The sequence below is a fragment of the Myxine glutinosa genome, chromosome 4 (genome assembly GCF_964187855.1).
Source record: "Myxine glutinosa chromosome 4, kmMyxGlut1.1, whole genome shotgun sequence".
Lineage (NCBI taxonomy): Eukaryota > Metazoa > Chordata > Myxini > Myxiniformes > Myxinidae > Myxine > Myxine glutinosa.
The window spans coordinates 157,328,909-157,345,210 of record NC_136264.1 but is presented as its reverse complement, the minus strand read 5'-3'; the positions used below and the strand labels follow the sequence as shown (position 1 = coordinate 157,345,210).

At 50.1% G+C, this 16,302-nt stretch overlaps 1 protein-coding gene across 4 annotated transcripts in view; it reads left to right on the top strand.

Moving 5' to 3' along the window:
• The window catches only part of MELK (maternal embryonic leucine zipper kinase), a 73,654-nt gene that overhangs the window by 20,586 nt on the left and 36,766 nt on the right, over positions 1-16,302 (top strand). For all 4 annotated transcript variants that reach the window (XM_068113889.2, XM_068113886.2, XM_068113888.2 and 1 more), the window contains exons 13-15: positions 684-833; positions 1,261-1,636; positions 12,971-13,055. In XM_068113889.2, coding sequence (XP_067969990.2) covers positions 684-833; positions 1,261-1,636; positions 12,971-13,055 — 611 coding nt within the window. The remainder of the gene's footprint in view (positions 1-683; positions 834-1,260; positions 1,637-12,970; positions 13,056-16,302) is intronic.

The following is a 16,302-nucleotide window of genomic DNA, read 5'->3' as shown; positions in this document are numbered from 1 at the left end:
ATACTTGTACATTTTGTGCATTCCTGAAATGAAAACATTGGCTTTGCATCCACAATATACGCTGGCAGGATGGCTTAGAGGTACGCACACTCCCCTCTAAGCTGTCTAGCCTGGGGTTGAATCTCGGCCCAGCTATAAACTGCCGTCCTGATGTTTTTCGGGCAGAGCAAGGAATTGATGATGTGTGCCGTCCCTAGATTTGACGTTAAACTTGGTGTCCCATCTGCTGGCATTAGGTGTTGGACGTTGAAAGATTCCACGGTGTACTTCGTGAAGAGTAGGCAAGCTATCGCTGGCACCCTGACAAAATTGCAAAACCCTGAACACACAGTCGAGTATCCCGTGTCGGAGTAGCGACCCCTCCAGGATTGTAACCCCAGCCTAGAAACTGCTTCGTCAGAACTGACTCTCTGTATAGAGCATGGCAAATGATGATACACGATAATCTGAGTTATGGTTATTGATAGAAAAAGTATGCAATTAATGGTACAATGGCTTCTCATGGATCATATGATTGATTGTCTCTTTATTGGTTTGTTCGGTGTCATTGATCTTTGACTAGCAAGTTTGTCTCTTGTAAGATATATTTTTATTTGACTTCATTTGCATTTTGGAGCTGTCCTGTGACAGTAACTGTAGTTGCCCGGGTACGTTGCGGATGTGTTCTGCTGCGTGTTACGCAGACCCAGTGGATTCGACGATCAGATCGTGATGAAGCCCTGGACCCAAGCTGCAGCAAAACAGAACGTTGTGCTTTTGGCTCTGTGGATTTTGAGGATGTGGATGATTACTTTGATGACTGTCCATTTACCAAATTTAATTCCAGCAGTGGGGTAGGCATCTCTCTTATGGTTCCTATCATTTATGCTGTATTCACTTCGTTCTCAGTTATTAATTTGTTCATTTGTATGTTATTTGTTTTGGCATTTTATTTGTGAATCTTGCCGTATTGGATAATGAAACAACTTTTCCGGGAAGGAATACGCGTACTTTGAGGAAGTCTTCTTTCATGGCACGTGATGATGTGAGAATCGTGACGGAAGTAAAGCGAGCTGTAATTGAATCAAATTTGATTAGAGAATGAAAGCTTTTTGACACAATATAAATTGCATGCAACCTCTTCTTTCTGCCGTTTCATTTTTCTGAATCTCCCATCCAGACTTCTATTTATTTATTTTTATGTTTAATCCCCTTTCTCCTGAATTTCCTGCACCGATATATCTTTATCCATTACATATACTCCCCTGCACTTCACCTCAGGTTGTTCACACACGTCCCAAGTCTTTAGACTTTGCCTCGCCTCCTCCCAAGCGACATCGGTTGCCTTCTGGAAACGAAGAGAATGGACCCATGTATGGCATTCCTTGGCCACGCAGGGCTGTGCTTTCATCGCTGCCACCACCACCACTATTTACAGCATTACCTCCTGTTTCCCCGCTGGTCCAAAACAACCGACGCCATCAACAGTATGATGAGCTCAGAAGCCCATGGCCATCTTTGGATATTGGCTTGCCATCACCCCAGTTGAAACGCCCATCTTCAGAAGCTCTCAATTATCCGGCAACACCAAGCTATCAGCGGAACAAAGCATTGCACAAACCACCCGGAACACCTGTATTCCCACGACCTTCACAAGGTAGGTATAATACATGCTAGATGGGATGATATTTTGCAAATTAGGTACGTTATGTTAAGGCAAGAACATTTGCATATTTACAAAGCAAGAACACTATCATTCCTGCCCTTACTCCCACTACTGCTTCCCGTAACTTGTACTGTTTAAAGCAGCACTTTATACGGGATGTAAATTAGTTGTTCTTCAGTTCTTGTGTTTACGTTTGTGTGAGTTGGATTTATCCTTTTATATATAAAAGAAAGTTTTTGTTTGTTTGTCTGCACGCACTAATCTACTGAACGGTGAAGGATAGGAGGAAACCTCTGAAACAAAAAATGTCGGGACGGGCCCCGGGAAGGTTATAGGCTAGGTGGCGAGGCCGGTCCAGGCCGCCTCAGCCGGGCTGGGTCCATTTCGCAATAAATCTTCTTCTTCTTTCAAAATTCTCTTGAAGTACAACTTATGCACTTAATAGGAATATCTGACTGATTGCAACACGTGCTTTCAAAATTCTCTCTCGCGGGGCCCGACAGAAGAAAGAACAAGGAATCGTTAACACTAACTGATACTGGGCTCGCGTCAGACCTATGTACAGGAGATTGAATTCATTCAAAAAGAACCTGGGCAACGCCGGGTGCATTCAGCTAGTCCTTTATAAAGAAACCGCCAAGGATGTGGTTTCAATCCAGTATAAAATTCATTTTGGGATAAATGAACAATCTTAATGCAACGACGAGTCCAAATTGCAGCCTGGTACCTTGCATGGTATTGTGGGATAATTAAAGGTTGAATACAAAAATAAACAATGTAATGTAAGCACAGTAGAAAGATACTGAGCACCTGTGGTGGTGGTGTTAGAAGGAAGTAGAGGATGGGGAAGACCGAGAAATACTTGGCTAAAGGTGGTGGAAGAAGAAATGCGGGCAAGGGGGTTAACAAGGGGAGATGCAGAAAATATGGCAAAATGGAGAAGATTGTCATGGGGCCCGCAAGGCTAACCCCCGCTCTTGCAGGGAAAATGGCCTTAAAATGCCTGTGGTGTGTTGTTGTTGTGGTGGTGGTGTCATGAGCCTCAGTATTTGAGCCTCCCAAGACCCTTTCTGGACTTCAATTGCACTGAACAAATTTTCTAGGGTGACCAAGCAGCGTGACCTTGGTTCGGTTTCGCTAAACAATTGATGCAGATGCAGATGCAGAGCTTTATAAATGAAAAAAACAACAAAAAAAACTATTCTCATGAAGATTAAACATCTCTTCTTATACCCACAGCTGCTACAGTAAAGTAATGCATCCCATTAATTGTATTTTGTGTATACAAGACCTAGGCTCATAGAAGAGCAGGAAGGCAATGTAATGGAGGAGAGAATTTCAAATTTTATATGATAATGATATATAGGAATGAATATATATTATAGGAATGCATGATATAATGGGATAGAGGAGATGCAATGTCGCCGGTAAGTATGAGCTTCAAGAGGGGTTAATAGGGTATTAAAGACCATGCATGGAAATTGAGGATGACATTAGATCGTTGTGCTGCACCTTGAAGCCCTGAAGGGAGGGGAGGGGGTGAGATTGCACCCCCTCAGGAATACAGTTCCACAAGCTGGGGAGGAGTGGACAAGGGGTTGAGGTGAACATTAAGTCTGGATTTTGAAGTTTAACAAAGAGGAAGTTGCTTGAAGAACATGTGCATCCTTGATTAAATGGGGAGGGTCAGAGGGTTGAAAGAGCATGAGGAGCAAGACCAGAATAGAGGCAGTTAAAAAAAAAAACATGGGTGACCAACCTGTCTGTGGTGGGAGAGGGTTAACTACTATGTTTCTGCTTCGTTGTGCGAGATGTCAATGATTAGATTTTTGGATTTCACAATATCTGAGATTTGAACACAGGGTACTGGCCCATAGGGGAGAGCAGTATTCCATTGACCTACGAACAAAGAAAGGCCTTTGTAGGTCATGAGATGTTCAGATTTACTGATGAAGAACTTCCGCGAAGGAGGATGTTGAGTCTGCAGCTAGCCTTTGAGGCCAACTCGGATATACGGTCTTCCCAGAGGGGAAGTTGCATCTGATGGTGAGGCCGATAAGTTCAAGCGACTGACCTCCTTTCAGTGGTCGATTGTAGACATAGATTGGTGAGTTTAGGAGACCGGGTGAAAGTATGAGATTTGCTTGGATTGGATGACATTTTCCATTTGGGCAGCAGAGAGGACAGTAGCTACTGCTGTCCTGTCCTTGGGATGGGGATTCAGTATGACAAAGAGTAATCTACAAAATATCAAGAATCACCACGTATAAACTGACAAGAAACATTGACACACAGCATAAGGTGGAAAAAATCGTTATCTTTGGAGATTCGTAAATGAAGCTCAAGTTCTCCACAGAGCAGTGTCTCTGCAGCACTTTGCCAGCACAATGAAATATTCATTAGAAAGTCACAACCGTTGATCATGGGGGTAAAAAAAATAAAAACGCACTTCCACTGCTCGAGGGAAACCGGTACACCTTTACAGAAATTGTACCTGCATCTGGCGACATTATTTGAACCTTGTCACTTTGCAGGTTATGTCCGCCGACAGTGCATGCAGAAATTTGTGCACTTAGTAGTGCAGCATATGTTTTGCATTTTGTTTTGAGGGTTGCTTGTTGGTTTTTGTTTGTGCACTCAAATTCACAGATAAAGTAGAAGGCACGGGATGGGAGGAAGGGTGGTGGGAGTTGAGACCGGCATCTTACCTGTGCTTGTTGAGAGCTCCTTATACCCAGCCTTATTTGCAGTCTTATCTTGAGCTTTGGAGTGGCCAACAAGGTGCTAGACTTTCCGATGCCTTAAGAACTGCTTTAACTTCGTTGACTTATACTCTTGGTTTTAATCTTTGAAGAGCAGTTGTGGTTCTATAAATACCCCAGCTACAATTGGCCAGAACACAACTAATTTGCAACCATATAAACTGGCACCGTTCGTTGTATCAGCTTGAGATCGGTACTTTCCAGAGTCTTGCGGCAGGTCTTGTCATATTAACACCGTATTTTTCTGCTGACACGAGAATGGCTTTATTAGGGGGTCACAAGAACAGTGTCAAACAGATGCTGGCCACTTCTCGATTACAGGTTGGTACATCGAACACACACACACACACACACACACACACACACACACACACACACACACACACACACACACACACACACACACACACACACGTACACTCGGCATTTTTAATCAAAGGGCAATACGTTGTACTTCACAAACGCTTCTGAAATGTCTTGAGGGTTGGATTAATCTGGAGGGTTGGATCAAATTTTTGAGTTATAACTATGAGCCAATTGTGTACTGGGTGAAGAGGCTTGAGAGAAGAAGAAGGTAGACCTGAAGTGAAGTACAACACTTCACAAAAGTCGGATAACATCACCTTCATCAAGCAACAATGCTGCTTATATATGGTGCGGGCAAAAATCACTTCCTCTTCGGTGCCAAGCTAAGTGTTGGTTACTTTTGTTTGAACCTCTTCTTAAAATTAATGAAATGAAATATTTTTAATAATTCTCACACAGATTTCAACATCACTGTAATGCATATTGTCAGGTTGTTTAAACTTTATTTTTATATTCATGATACGTACCCACATACATGACAGCTGCATTATAGTATTAAAAAAAAAAAATAACCACCTTTAGAGGCCATTTTTCCCCGCAAGCGGGGGTTGGCCTTTTTCGGGCACCGTGGTTGTTGTTGTTTTTTGTCCCCTTTTTGAAGCAATGTTTTACGGCCGGATGCCCTTCCTGACGCCAACCCTTTTTGCCGCCTTTAACGACAAACAGGGAATTACCAGTGAACTGGTACTCAATTAGCCGACCTCGGAAGGATGACAGGCTGAGTCAACCCCCCTGGCGTTAATTCAGCAATCGACCGGGATTCGAACCCAGGATCCTAGGATCCTAAGCCGGCACCCTAGCCGCTAGCCCAACACCAGGGTTAGCTGCATGTTAGCTGCAACATGTTAGCTGCAACACCAGGGTTAGCTGCATTATAGTATGATCTAAGATAATTTGTAATACTGGCTACTGCATGATGCCCATCCCCTCCATCCCCCACTCTGAGCTGAGAGCTCCCTCCACCAGATAGAAACCATACTTGGATTACCAACATGCAAAATTTTGTTGGATTTGGTTCAGTATATATGTGTGTGTGTGTGTGTGTGTGTGTGTGTGTGTGTGTGTGTGTGTGTGTGTGTGTGTGTGTGTGTGTGTGTGTGTGTGTGTGTGTGTGTGTGTGTGTGTGTGTGTGTGTGTGTGTGTGTGTGTGTGTGTGTGTGTGTGTGTGTGTGTGTTTTTTTTTGTTGTTGTTTTTTGATGCACATATAACCAAATAAGTAAACAAATATAAAAATTCACTATTATAATGAATGTGTACACACACACAAATGTATTTTCCCTTGTGGGTCTTCATTTTTTCACAGCATGATAACCTTTAGAAGGGCATCTTCATCACAGTTCGGTTGTCATGAACATTATATATATATATACAGTCACGTGAAAAAGTAAGTACACCCCATGTAAAGTTTTGACTTTTTCAACATATTTCAACCGACAGCTATTTGATCTTCATTTCAACAATATTGATAGATAAAGGTGATATTGTAGCGGCTACCGCTGGGTTTTCACAATCGCCTTGCACCTATCAAGGACGCGGAGCGATCACCATGCCGGGCTCGTCCAGGACGCCCGGTCAGGCCCGCGCTCAACTTGCCAGGCCTCGGTCGGGATGCCCGGGCATGCCCGGGCAGGCTCGCCCTCAACTTGCCAGGCCGCAGCCAGGACGCTCGGCCATGCCCCCTCTCGCCTTTCCTGGGCAAACGCTCTGGGATAATGTGTGTATATATATTGCTGCCCGATAAACGGGCTTTTCAGAGTACCTGAGTGTTTTGTTTGAATAAAGCAACTCGGACGAATTCCAGCTTTTTGTCGCGTCCATTCTTCCGATCGACGTGGGAGCCCGAGCTCCTTCATTGGTGACCTACCGACATGGACACGGCAGTGGCCCTTAAAGTGGCAGTGGCCCTTCTGGGAGGCTCACGCGGCGGTTTGGTTCGCACAGGCGGACTCCCTGTTCGCCCTGCGAGGCATCATGGCCGACGACACCCGCTTCCACCATGTGGTAGCAGCGCTCGGTTCAGCCACCGCGGCCCGCGCCCCGAGCCTCCTCGAGAGCCCGCCAGCCGCTGACAAATACGGCGCGATTAAAAAGCTCCTCCTCGATGCTTTCGCCCTCCCATCGGCGGAACGCGCACGGCGTCTGCTCGACCTGCCCGAGCTCGGCGACACGCGCCCTTTCTGAGCGAATGGACTACATGCTTTCGCTGCTCGGCGAGCACTCTCCGGCAATTCCTGTTCCGGGAGCTGTTCATCCGTCAGCTGCCTCGCCCTGTACGCCTCGCCCTGGCAAGCACGACGATCACGGATCCCCGTGCCCTTGCCAGGGAAGCCGACAAGATCTCCGCCACAGGCCAGCGCATCGCAGCAGCGACCTGAGGCCCACCGCCGTCCGACGCAACACCCATGGCGCCCGAGCACCCGGCACGGTCGACGACCGAACTGCCGACGCAATTGGCGGCCGCTACACCGAGCCGACCACCTCCAGCACGACGACCGGGGCCTCCACCTGACCAAGCGTGGTGTTACTATCATGCCAGGTTCGGACAGAAGGCCCGGACATGCCGACCCCCGTGCACATTCGGCAGGCCGGGAAACGGCCGGGCCGGCGTTCATTACCAGCCATGAGCGCCGGCCACACGGGCAACTTACTGTTCATCACGGATAAAGCGTCCGGACGGCGCTTCCTGTGCGACACCGGCGCCCAACTGAGTGTCATACCCACCTCTGACCAGGACAGGCTGTCCGCGGTTTGCGGCCCCTCCTTGGTTGCGGCCAACGGATCGGCCATCCGCACCTTCGGCCCGCGCAACGTCACCCTCTGCTTCGGCGGCCAACGCTTTGCTTGGACGTTTGTAACCGCAAACGTGCCCATGGCTCTGCTAGGCGCTGACTTCCTCTGCGCACACGGACTGCTGGTGGACGTCCAACGGCGTCGTTTAATCAACGCCGAAACCTTCAGCTCCCTGGTATGCACATTGAGCAGCTCCGCGCCGACCGAGCTGGCATGCGCCCTCCCGGCGGCGAACGAGTTTGCTCGCCTGCTCACGGAGTTCCCGGCCCTCACGCGGCCGACGTTTTCGGCCGTCGCAGTACGGCATGGGATCGAGCACCACATACCAACCACGGGCCCGCCGGTCTATGCCAGAGCCCGCCGCCTCGACCCAGCCAAGCTCGCCGTGGCCAAAGCCGAGTTCGACGCTTTAGAACACCTCAGCATCGTGCGGCGCTCCAATAGCGCGTGGGCTTCGCCACTACACATCGTCCCAAAGCCAGGGGGCGGCTGGCGCCCATGTGGCGACTACCGCCGCCTTAACGACGCTACCACCCCCGACAGGTATCCGATCCCGCACATCCAAGACTTCTCCGCCCGTCTGGCGGGACGGGTCATTTTTTCGAAAATTGATCTCATACGGGGATATCACCAGGTACCTGTCAGGGCGGCCGACGTCCCTAAAACGGCAGTCATCACGCCGTTCGGCTTATTCGAATTCTTACGGATGCCGTTTGGTCTCAAGAACGCGGCTCAGGCGTTCCCGCGCTTGATGGACGGCGTGCTGCGTGACCTGCCGTTCCTTTTCGTTTACCTGGACGACATCCTCGTCGCCAGCACGTCCCGGGCCGAGCACCTCCTCCACCTCCGAACACTGTTCGGGCGCCTCAGCGAGCACGGCCTCATCGTCAACCCGGCCAAATGCCACTTCGGCACGATGGCCGTTTATTTTTTGGGCCACCACATCACCAAGAACGGGGCCGTGCCGCTGCCAACCAAGGTCGAGGCCATCACCACGTTCTCGCGTCCCCGCACCATAAAGGCCCTGCAGGAATTCCTGGGAATGGTGAATTTTTATCACCGCTTCGTGCCCCGCGCTGCTCAACTCATGCGGCCCCTCTACGAAGCCCTCCGGGGCAAGCCGGCCAAGCACGACATCGCCTGGTCCGCAGCAATGGACGCGGCCTTCCAAAGCTCAAAGCGGGCCCTCGCCGACGCAACACTGCTCGCTCACCCGGTGCTCAACGCTCCCATCACCCTCACCACGGATGCCTCCGACTACGCGGTGGGCGCCGTACATGAGCAATGGGTGAACGGGGTTTGGCAGCCACTCGCTTTTTTCAGCCGGCAGCTCCGGCCGAACGAGCTCAAATACAGCACGTTTGACCGTGAGCTCCTCGGTCTACACCTGGCCGTCCGCCATTTCCGCCACCTCCTGGAGGGCCGACCTTTCACGGCGTTCGTCGACCACAAGCCGTTGGTTTACGCAATGGCCAAGGTCACGGAGCCGTGGTCGGCCCGCCAACAGCGCCACCTCTCCGCCGTGTCGGAGTTTACCACGGACATCCGGCACGTCGCCGGCAAAAACAACGCCGTGGCCGACTGCCTTTCCCGGGCCAGCGCGAACGCGGTCCACCTGGGCGTGGACTTCGCGCTTATGGCGGCGGACCAAACCACCGACACCACGGTGCAAGCCCTCCGGGCGGCGGACACGGGCCTCCGCCTAGCCGACATCCCCTTCGCGGACACTGTCCTGCTCTGCGACGTCTCCCAAGGCCAGCCTCGCCCCATCGTGCCCGTCACCTGGCAACGCCGCATCTTCGCCTCCCTCCACGGCCTTTCCCACCCGGGCCGGAAAGCTTCCCAGAAGCTGGTGTCGGCGCGATTCATCTGGCACGGCCTTCGTCGGGACGTCCGCGATTGGACCAGCACCTGCACAGCCTGCCAACGGGCCAAGGTCCACCGACACACCCAGGCCCCGCTGGCACCTTTCACCGTGCCTGAACGACGTTTCGACCACGTCAACGTGGATCTGGTGGGCCCCCTCCCCCCGTCACGGGGGTTCACACACCTGCTCACCATGGTGGACAGGACCACCAGGTGGCTGGAGGCCGTTCCCCTCGTCTCCACCACCACCGCCGACGTGGCGCAGGCTTTCATCGCCACCTGGGTCGCCCGCTTCGGCGCACCGGCGGACATCTCGTCAGACCGCGGACCACAGTTCACCTCCGAGCTGTGGGGCGCGGTCACCTGCAACCTGGGAGTCAAGCTCCACCGTACTACGGCCTACCACCCCCAAGCAAACGGGTTGTGCGAGCGATTCCACCGCTCCATGAAGGCCGCGCTCATGGCCGGCCTTCAAGACGGCGGTTGGGCCGACCGGCTGCCGTGGGTCCTTTTGGGCCTCCGCACGGCCCCCAAGGAGGACCTCCAGGCATCCACCGCCGAGCTTGTCTATGGCCAGGCGCTACGCGTCCCGGGCGAATTCGTGCCCGACGCTACCAGTCCCTGGTCCGCAGCTCACCAGCGCTCGGACCTCCAGGAGGCCGCCCGACGGTTTGCCCCCGTGCCAACATCCCACCACGGTGACCCCCAGTCCTACGTCCCCCCAGCACTTTGCACAGCGGAGTATGTTTTTGTGCGTCACGACGCACATCGGGGGCCACTCCGGCCGCCGTACGACGGGCCCTTCCGGGTCCTGCGACTGGACGACAAGTCGTTCGTCATCGACATCGGTGGCAGGTCGGACCGGATTGCGGTGGACCGCCTCAAGCCGGCCCACGTGGACGTCGACCAACCACCACGGGTGGCCCTTCCGCCGCGGCGAGGCCGCCCCCCGTCTACGGTGCCCCCCACTCGACCGCCCACCACCACACCGGACCCCCCCCCCCCCCCCCACGACCCGCCAGGGGTCACTTCGGCCGGGTCATCAGGACCCCCCTCAAATTGACCCTGCCGGTGCAAGTCGATTCTGGGGGGACGTGTGTAGCGGCTACCGCTGGGTTTTCACAATCGCCTTGCACCTATCAAGGACGCGGAGCGATCACCATGCCGGGCTCGTCCAGGACGCCCGGGCAGGCCCGCGCTCAACTTGCCAGGCCTCAGTCGGGACGCCCGGGCATGCCCGGGCAGGCTCGCCCTCAACTTGCCAGGACGCTCGGCCACGCCCCCTCTCGCCTTTCCTGGGCAAACGCTCCGGGATAATGTGTGTATATATATTGCTGCCCGATAAATGGGCTTTTCAGAGTACCTGAGTGTTTTGTTTGAATAAACAACTCGGGCGAATTCCAGCTTTTTGTCGCGTCCATTCTTCCGATCGACGTGGGAGCCCGAGCTCCTTCAATATAATATAACAAATATCATGAAACATTTACATTTTGTAGTCAATTGTATAATTTAAATAAACATAAATGCAAATTTCACATGTGGAAAAAGTAAGTACACCCTTGGCTCTAATAGGTGGTATTGCCCCCTTTGGCAGAAACAACCTCAAGTCGGCGTTTCTTATAAATGTCTAGCAGTCTCTGACATCGACTGGGAGAAATTTTTGCCAACTCCATGCAGAATTCTTTCAGCTGTGCGATGTTTGAGGGGTTTCTTGCATGCACAGCTCGTTTCAAATCCCCCACAACACCTCGATGGGATTTATATCTGGGCTTCGACTTGGCCATTCCAGAACCCTCCATTTCTTTCTTTTCAGCCATTCCTTGGTGGATTTACTGGTATGTTTATGGTCATTGTCATGTTGCAATGTCCACCTTCTGTTGAGCTTCAACTTTCTGACAGATGGCCTCACATTATCCTCAAGCACCCTCTGGTACAATGAAGAATTCATAGTGGATTCTATGATGGTGAGCTGCCCAGGCCCTGATGCAGCAAAGCTGCCCCAAACCATAATATTTCCACCACCATGCTTTACAGTTGGTATCAGGTTCTTGTGGTCAAATGCTCTCTTTGGTTTTTGCCAAACATGTCGTCTGGTACTGTGGTCAAATAGCTCTATCTTTGACTCTTCTGTCCAGAGCACATTGCTCCAGAAGTGCTGGTCTTTGCCTAGGTGTTCGTTGGTAAACTTTAGTCTTGCCCTGATGTTCTTTCTGGACAGCAAAGGTTTCCTCCTGGCACACCTCCCATGTAGATCAAATTTGTGCAGCCTCTTTCTAATGGTAGACTCGTGCACTTTGACATCAACAGTGGCAAGAGCTACCTGTCGGTCCCGTGATGACATTGTGGGGTTCTTAGAGACTTCTTTCAGCATCTTGTGGTCTGCTCTCGGGCTGAACTTGCTGGGGCGGCCTGGCCTGAACAAGTTGGCAGTTGTTTGGAATCTTCTCCACTTGTAGATGATCTTCCGGACAGTCGAATGATTGATTTCAAATTGTTTGGAGATCTTTTTAAATCTGTTCCCAGACTCGTAGGCATCTATAACCTTCTTTCTGAAGGCCTCAGAGAGCTCTTTTGATCTCGGCATGGTGACGCCGCACACTTCAACAACAAGAGCAAACCAAACTAAATGTCTGAGGTTTAAATAAGACAGGTTCCTCCAAGATCCTCTCTAACGATGTTCTAATCATTTGCACTTGAGCTGGTGCACCTGATTCTCATTTTAGGTATTTGAAGTAGTGATAAATGTAGGGGTGTACTTACTTTTTCCACATGCGAAATTTGCATTTATGTTTATTTAAATTATACAATGGACTACAAAATGTAAATGTTTTATGATATTTGTTATATTATATCACCTTTATCTCTCAATATTGTTGAAATAAAGATCAAATAGCTGTATGTTGAAATATGTTGAAAAAGTCAAAACTTTACATGGGGTGTACCTACTTTTTCACGTGACTGTATATATATATATATGAATTTGCTATTGCCCATACCCCCATAACTAATTTAATGATCGTTGACCGGAAGCCTATTTCTTGCCATTCATTGATAGAGGTTTATGCCCGTGTAATGCAAATGAGGAAGCAAGTCGAGCATGGTTCTTTTAACATGTTTTAAACAGGATTCATTGTCCTAACTAGAAAACACTCATGATATAAACGTGATTATATGTCTGTGGCCTTTTCAAAATTTTACCCCAAGCCTGCAAAGTAGTTGGGATCCACCTCCTCTGAATACTTTATTTGATTTGACACAATGCAGTTCAAACTGAATTTGAGATGTTTTTAAAATTGACATATTGTGCACCAGTGCAACTTGCAGCAAGCTGCAGGTCATGTGATGTCATCTTGTTAAATTAACAAGTTATAACAATTAACAATTTTGTACATTTATCCTCGTCCTTGGCATTTGCCACAATTCTTTTTTCCCATCAATGTAATGACAAAAGCCTTTGTGGTCTTTATTAAGACTGCAGTAATTCCTTCCACTTACCTTTTCTTTCTTGCCCTCACCCCATTCCCATCCATTTTTTTTCAGCTCCCTATACTGTGACACCCAGAACAAGCCGGCGACCATTTGAGCCCGAGCATGCATCTCCGTCAGTATTGGGCTCAGACCAGAAGTAAGAACCAACGCACGTGTTTCCCTTGTCAACCCTAAACTTGACATTTATATATACACTTTTTAAAATCAGATGATCAATTCAAAGATAGTCCTGATCGTTCCTGTTCACATTGTAGAATAAGAAAGCTGCCTGAAGCAATCTTAAATCCAGCAATTCATTGCTCAGCACTTTTGATTCTCGAATGCAATCTCAAACCGCTTTACCAGAAAGAGAGGAGAGGTGAGAAAAATACAAAGCAAGTGTAAAAGATATGATTTAAAGAGAGAATTTGAAATTGTAATCAACGATAATGTGTAAATTTTAAAAGCCAGTAAGTTCCACATTTCAAGATCAATCTGAAGAATTCTCCTGATTAATCAAAAAGTCCTCACTCGAGTGAAGTGAATGCCAAGAGATTGCATATGTAGGACTGTTGTGTTCATGTAGGGCTGGGCAAAATCGGTCATCAGCAAAAGAACCTAATTTGTTCGTGGCTTTATTGGTCATCAGTTATATTTTAAGATCTATATGTTGGCAGAATGGGAACCACTGAAATGTCTTGAGGATCGGATCAAATTTTTGAGCACAGAAATATGAGGATTGTAGAATGGAAAACTAGTCTTGATAATGAAGGTTATTGTCATTCTGCATCGACAGACAGAACGATGGATGCAATCAACAGAACTCGATTTATCAAAGTATGCTAACTGCCATCGGAATCAAGAAGCGGACATATCCCCAATTGGGCCAATGCCTTTCCGTGGGGTTTTGACTCATTACTTACCTTACTTATTGTTCTGCCTTTTTCTTTTTACTGTTAAATAAGTGAAATCTGACTTCGTTGACAAATCATTTTATTTAATAAAGACGTTGAGCACCATCACAGCCCTGTCTGACGTACAATTGATCAATGAAGTAATGTGCAAAATGCCAGCGGCTTGGGTGCGAGAATCGAAATAGCAAGTTGAGAAACACAGTTGTGACGTGTGCATTTGTTACAACTTCACTAATGGTATTGCGAGAATCACTTGATATTCTCAGTGGTGCATGTGCTGTTGCCGCAAGATATGGGACATGCCAAATCCTTTTATCTTCGTTATCTAAGAAACAGGTGGGTAATTGCATACCCATTTTGGATGTGTTGAGTTTTCGACCACGAAAATGTGAAATTATCCTTGAGGACAGATACGGCTTCAGACCACAACTCAGAATTACTCCACAATGCACAGTGAATTACGACTGGAGCGTGGTGGCTCTGGGCGTCGATGATCATTTTAGATACTCAAGCCGAATGGGAGGCGGAGTGAGCTTGTGTGTTATGCCAGTGAGGTATAACAGTTATGTGCATGTAAATAAATAAATAGATAAATAAACGTTGCAAGCTACATCCAAGCAGTATCTTGAGAACTTCTGAGCTTTGATGCAAAAACAAAAACCATTTGATTATTAATGGTTGTAATATTTTCCCATTTTGAGGAGAATCTTGTAAGGTAACGCCGTAATTCGCTGCACCAAATTAACATGATTTAGGGTTACTACATTATCAACAGAATTCAAAGATGTATCTTAATCAAATGAATTGATTATGCCACACGTTAAAATAATCACATTTGTATTGATGGAAAAATAAACAAACAAGTTGCCATCCTGCATTCATGAGGATGTACGAGTGATGTTCAAAATATTCTGGGACGAGATACTGGCAGTAGTCCAATAAATGCTAACTTTTCTTATCCAACTAAAAACCAACTGTTTTCTGAGAGAGAGAGAGAGAGAGAGAGAGAGAGAGAGAGAAAAAAGAAAAAAAAAAAAAAAAAGATTTCATGGTTTCGGAGTTATGGAGGACACACACACACGCCCTTTTATTATTGTAGATACACCTTTCAAGTTTAAGCCTCTTTAAACCTTTATTTGAATTGAATTATATACTTGGAACACTAGAATACAAATCGCCTTCATCGTACTTCCAAGAACCATGCTATATAGCACGAGAGAGAGTGGCATTTAAGAGGATCGGGGTGAAGATGATACCGATTGATGCTGTTAAAGCGCGGCGTTACGCGCGCTGCTTGCGAGCAAGGAGGAAGCGGACAAGCGGTAACTTATAAGCGTCTTTATTTCAGGAGCTCACTGTAACACTCGCCCGCTCCAGGCTGCGCGCCCGGTGTATATCATGAGGCCACGCCTACCCCTCGGGCGTGGCCACCGCCCACTTGGTGCGTGGAATGATGTCACCACGCCAGTGGGCTTTTGTGTCCGCCACACGTGCCCCCCCAGAATTCCCGCGCACCTGGAGGGCCAGTTTGCGGGGCAGACGAATGATCCGGCCGAAGCGCCCCCTGGCGATCGGCGGCGTCCGGGGTGCAGGGATGTCAGGTGGGATGCCCCTGGGATAGGTGCAGGACCGGGGAGCGGCGTGGTGGCGGGGCTGGGCGGTGCCGGGGTCCGCCCGCAGGGGGGCGGCCCCGACGTGGGGGTCGGGCCACTGGCGGTGGATGGTCCACGTCGAGGTGGACCGGCTTGAGGCGGTCCACCGAAACGTAGTCAGGAGTACCGCCGATGTCCAGGGTGAAGTGCTTCGCCCCGGTCTCCAGCACGCGGAAAGGCCCGTCGTACGGGGGCCGCAGTGGTGTCCAGTGGGCATCGTGGCGGACGAAGACTTACTCCGCCGTGCGAAGCTCCGGGGCGACGTGCGTCGGTGGGTGCCCGTGGCATGCCGTTGGCACCGGGGCGAACCTCTGGGCGGTCTCTTGCAGAGCGGAGCGCTGCTGTGCCGCGGACCATGGTGCCGTGGAGTCGGGGAGGAACTCGCCCGGCACGCGCAGCGGTTGCCCGAAGACCAACTCCGCCGCGTATGCGCGCAGGTCCTCCTTGGGCGCCGTCCGGAAGGCCCAGCAGGACCCAGGGGAGCCTGTCGACCCAGCCGCCGTCGCGGAGGGTGGCCCGGAGCGCGGCCTTCAATGAGCGGTGAAATCGCTCACACAGGCCGTTAGCCTGGGGGTGGTAGGCCGTGGTTCGGTGCAGCCGGACCCCGAGCCCCTGCGCGACCGCCCCCCAGAGCTCCGAGGTGAACTGGGGGCCGCGGTCGGACGAGATGTCTGAGGGGGCGCCGAACCGGGCGACCCAGGTGGCGATGAAAGCCTGCGCGACATCGGCCGCCGTTGTCGACGCCAAGGGCACGGCCGCCGGCCACCGGGTGGTGCGGTCCACCATGGTGAGGACGTAGGTGAAACCCCGCGAGGGGGGCAGAGGTCCCACCAGGTCC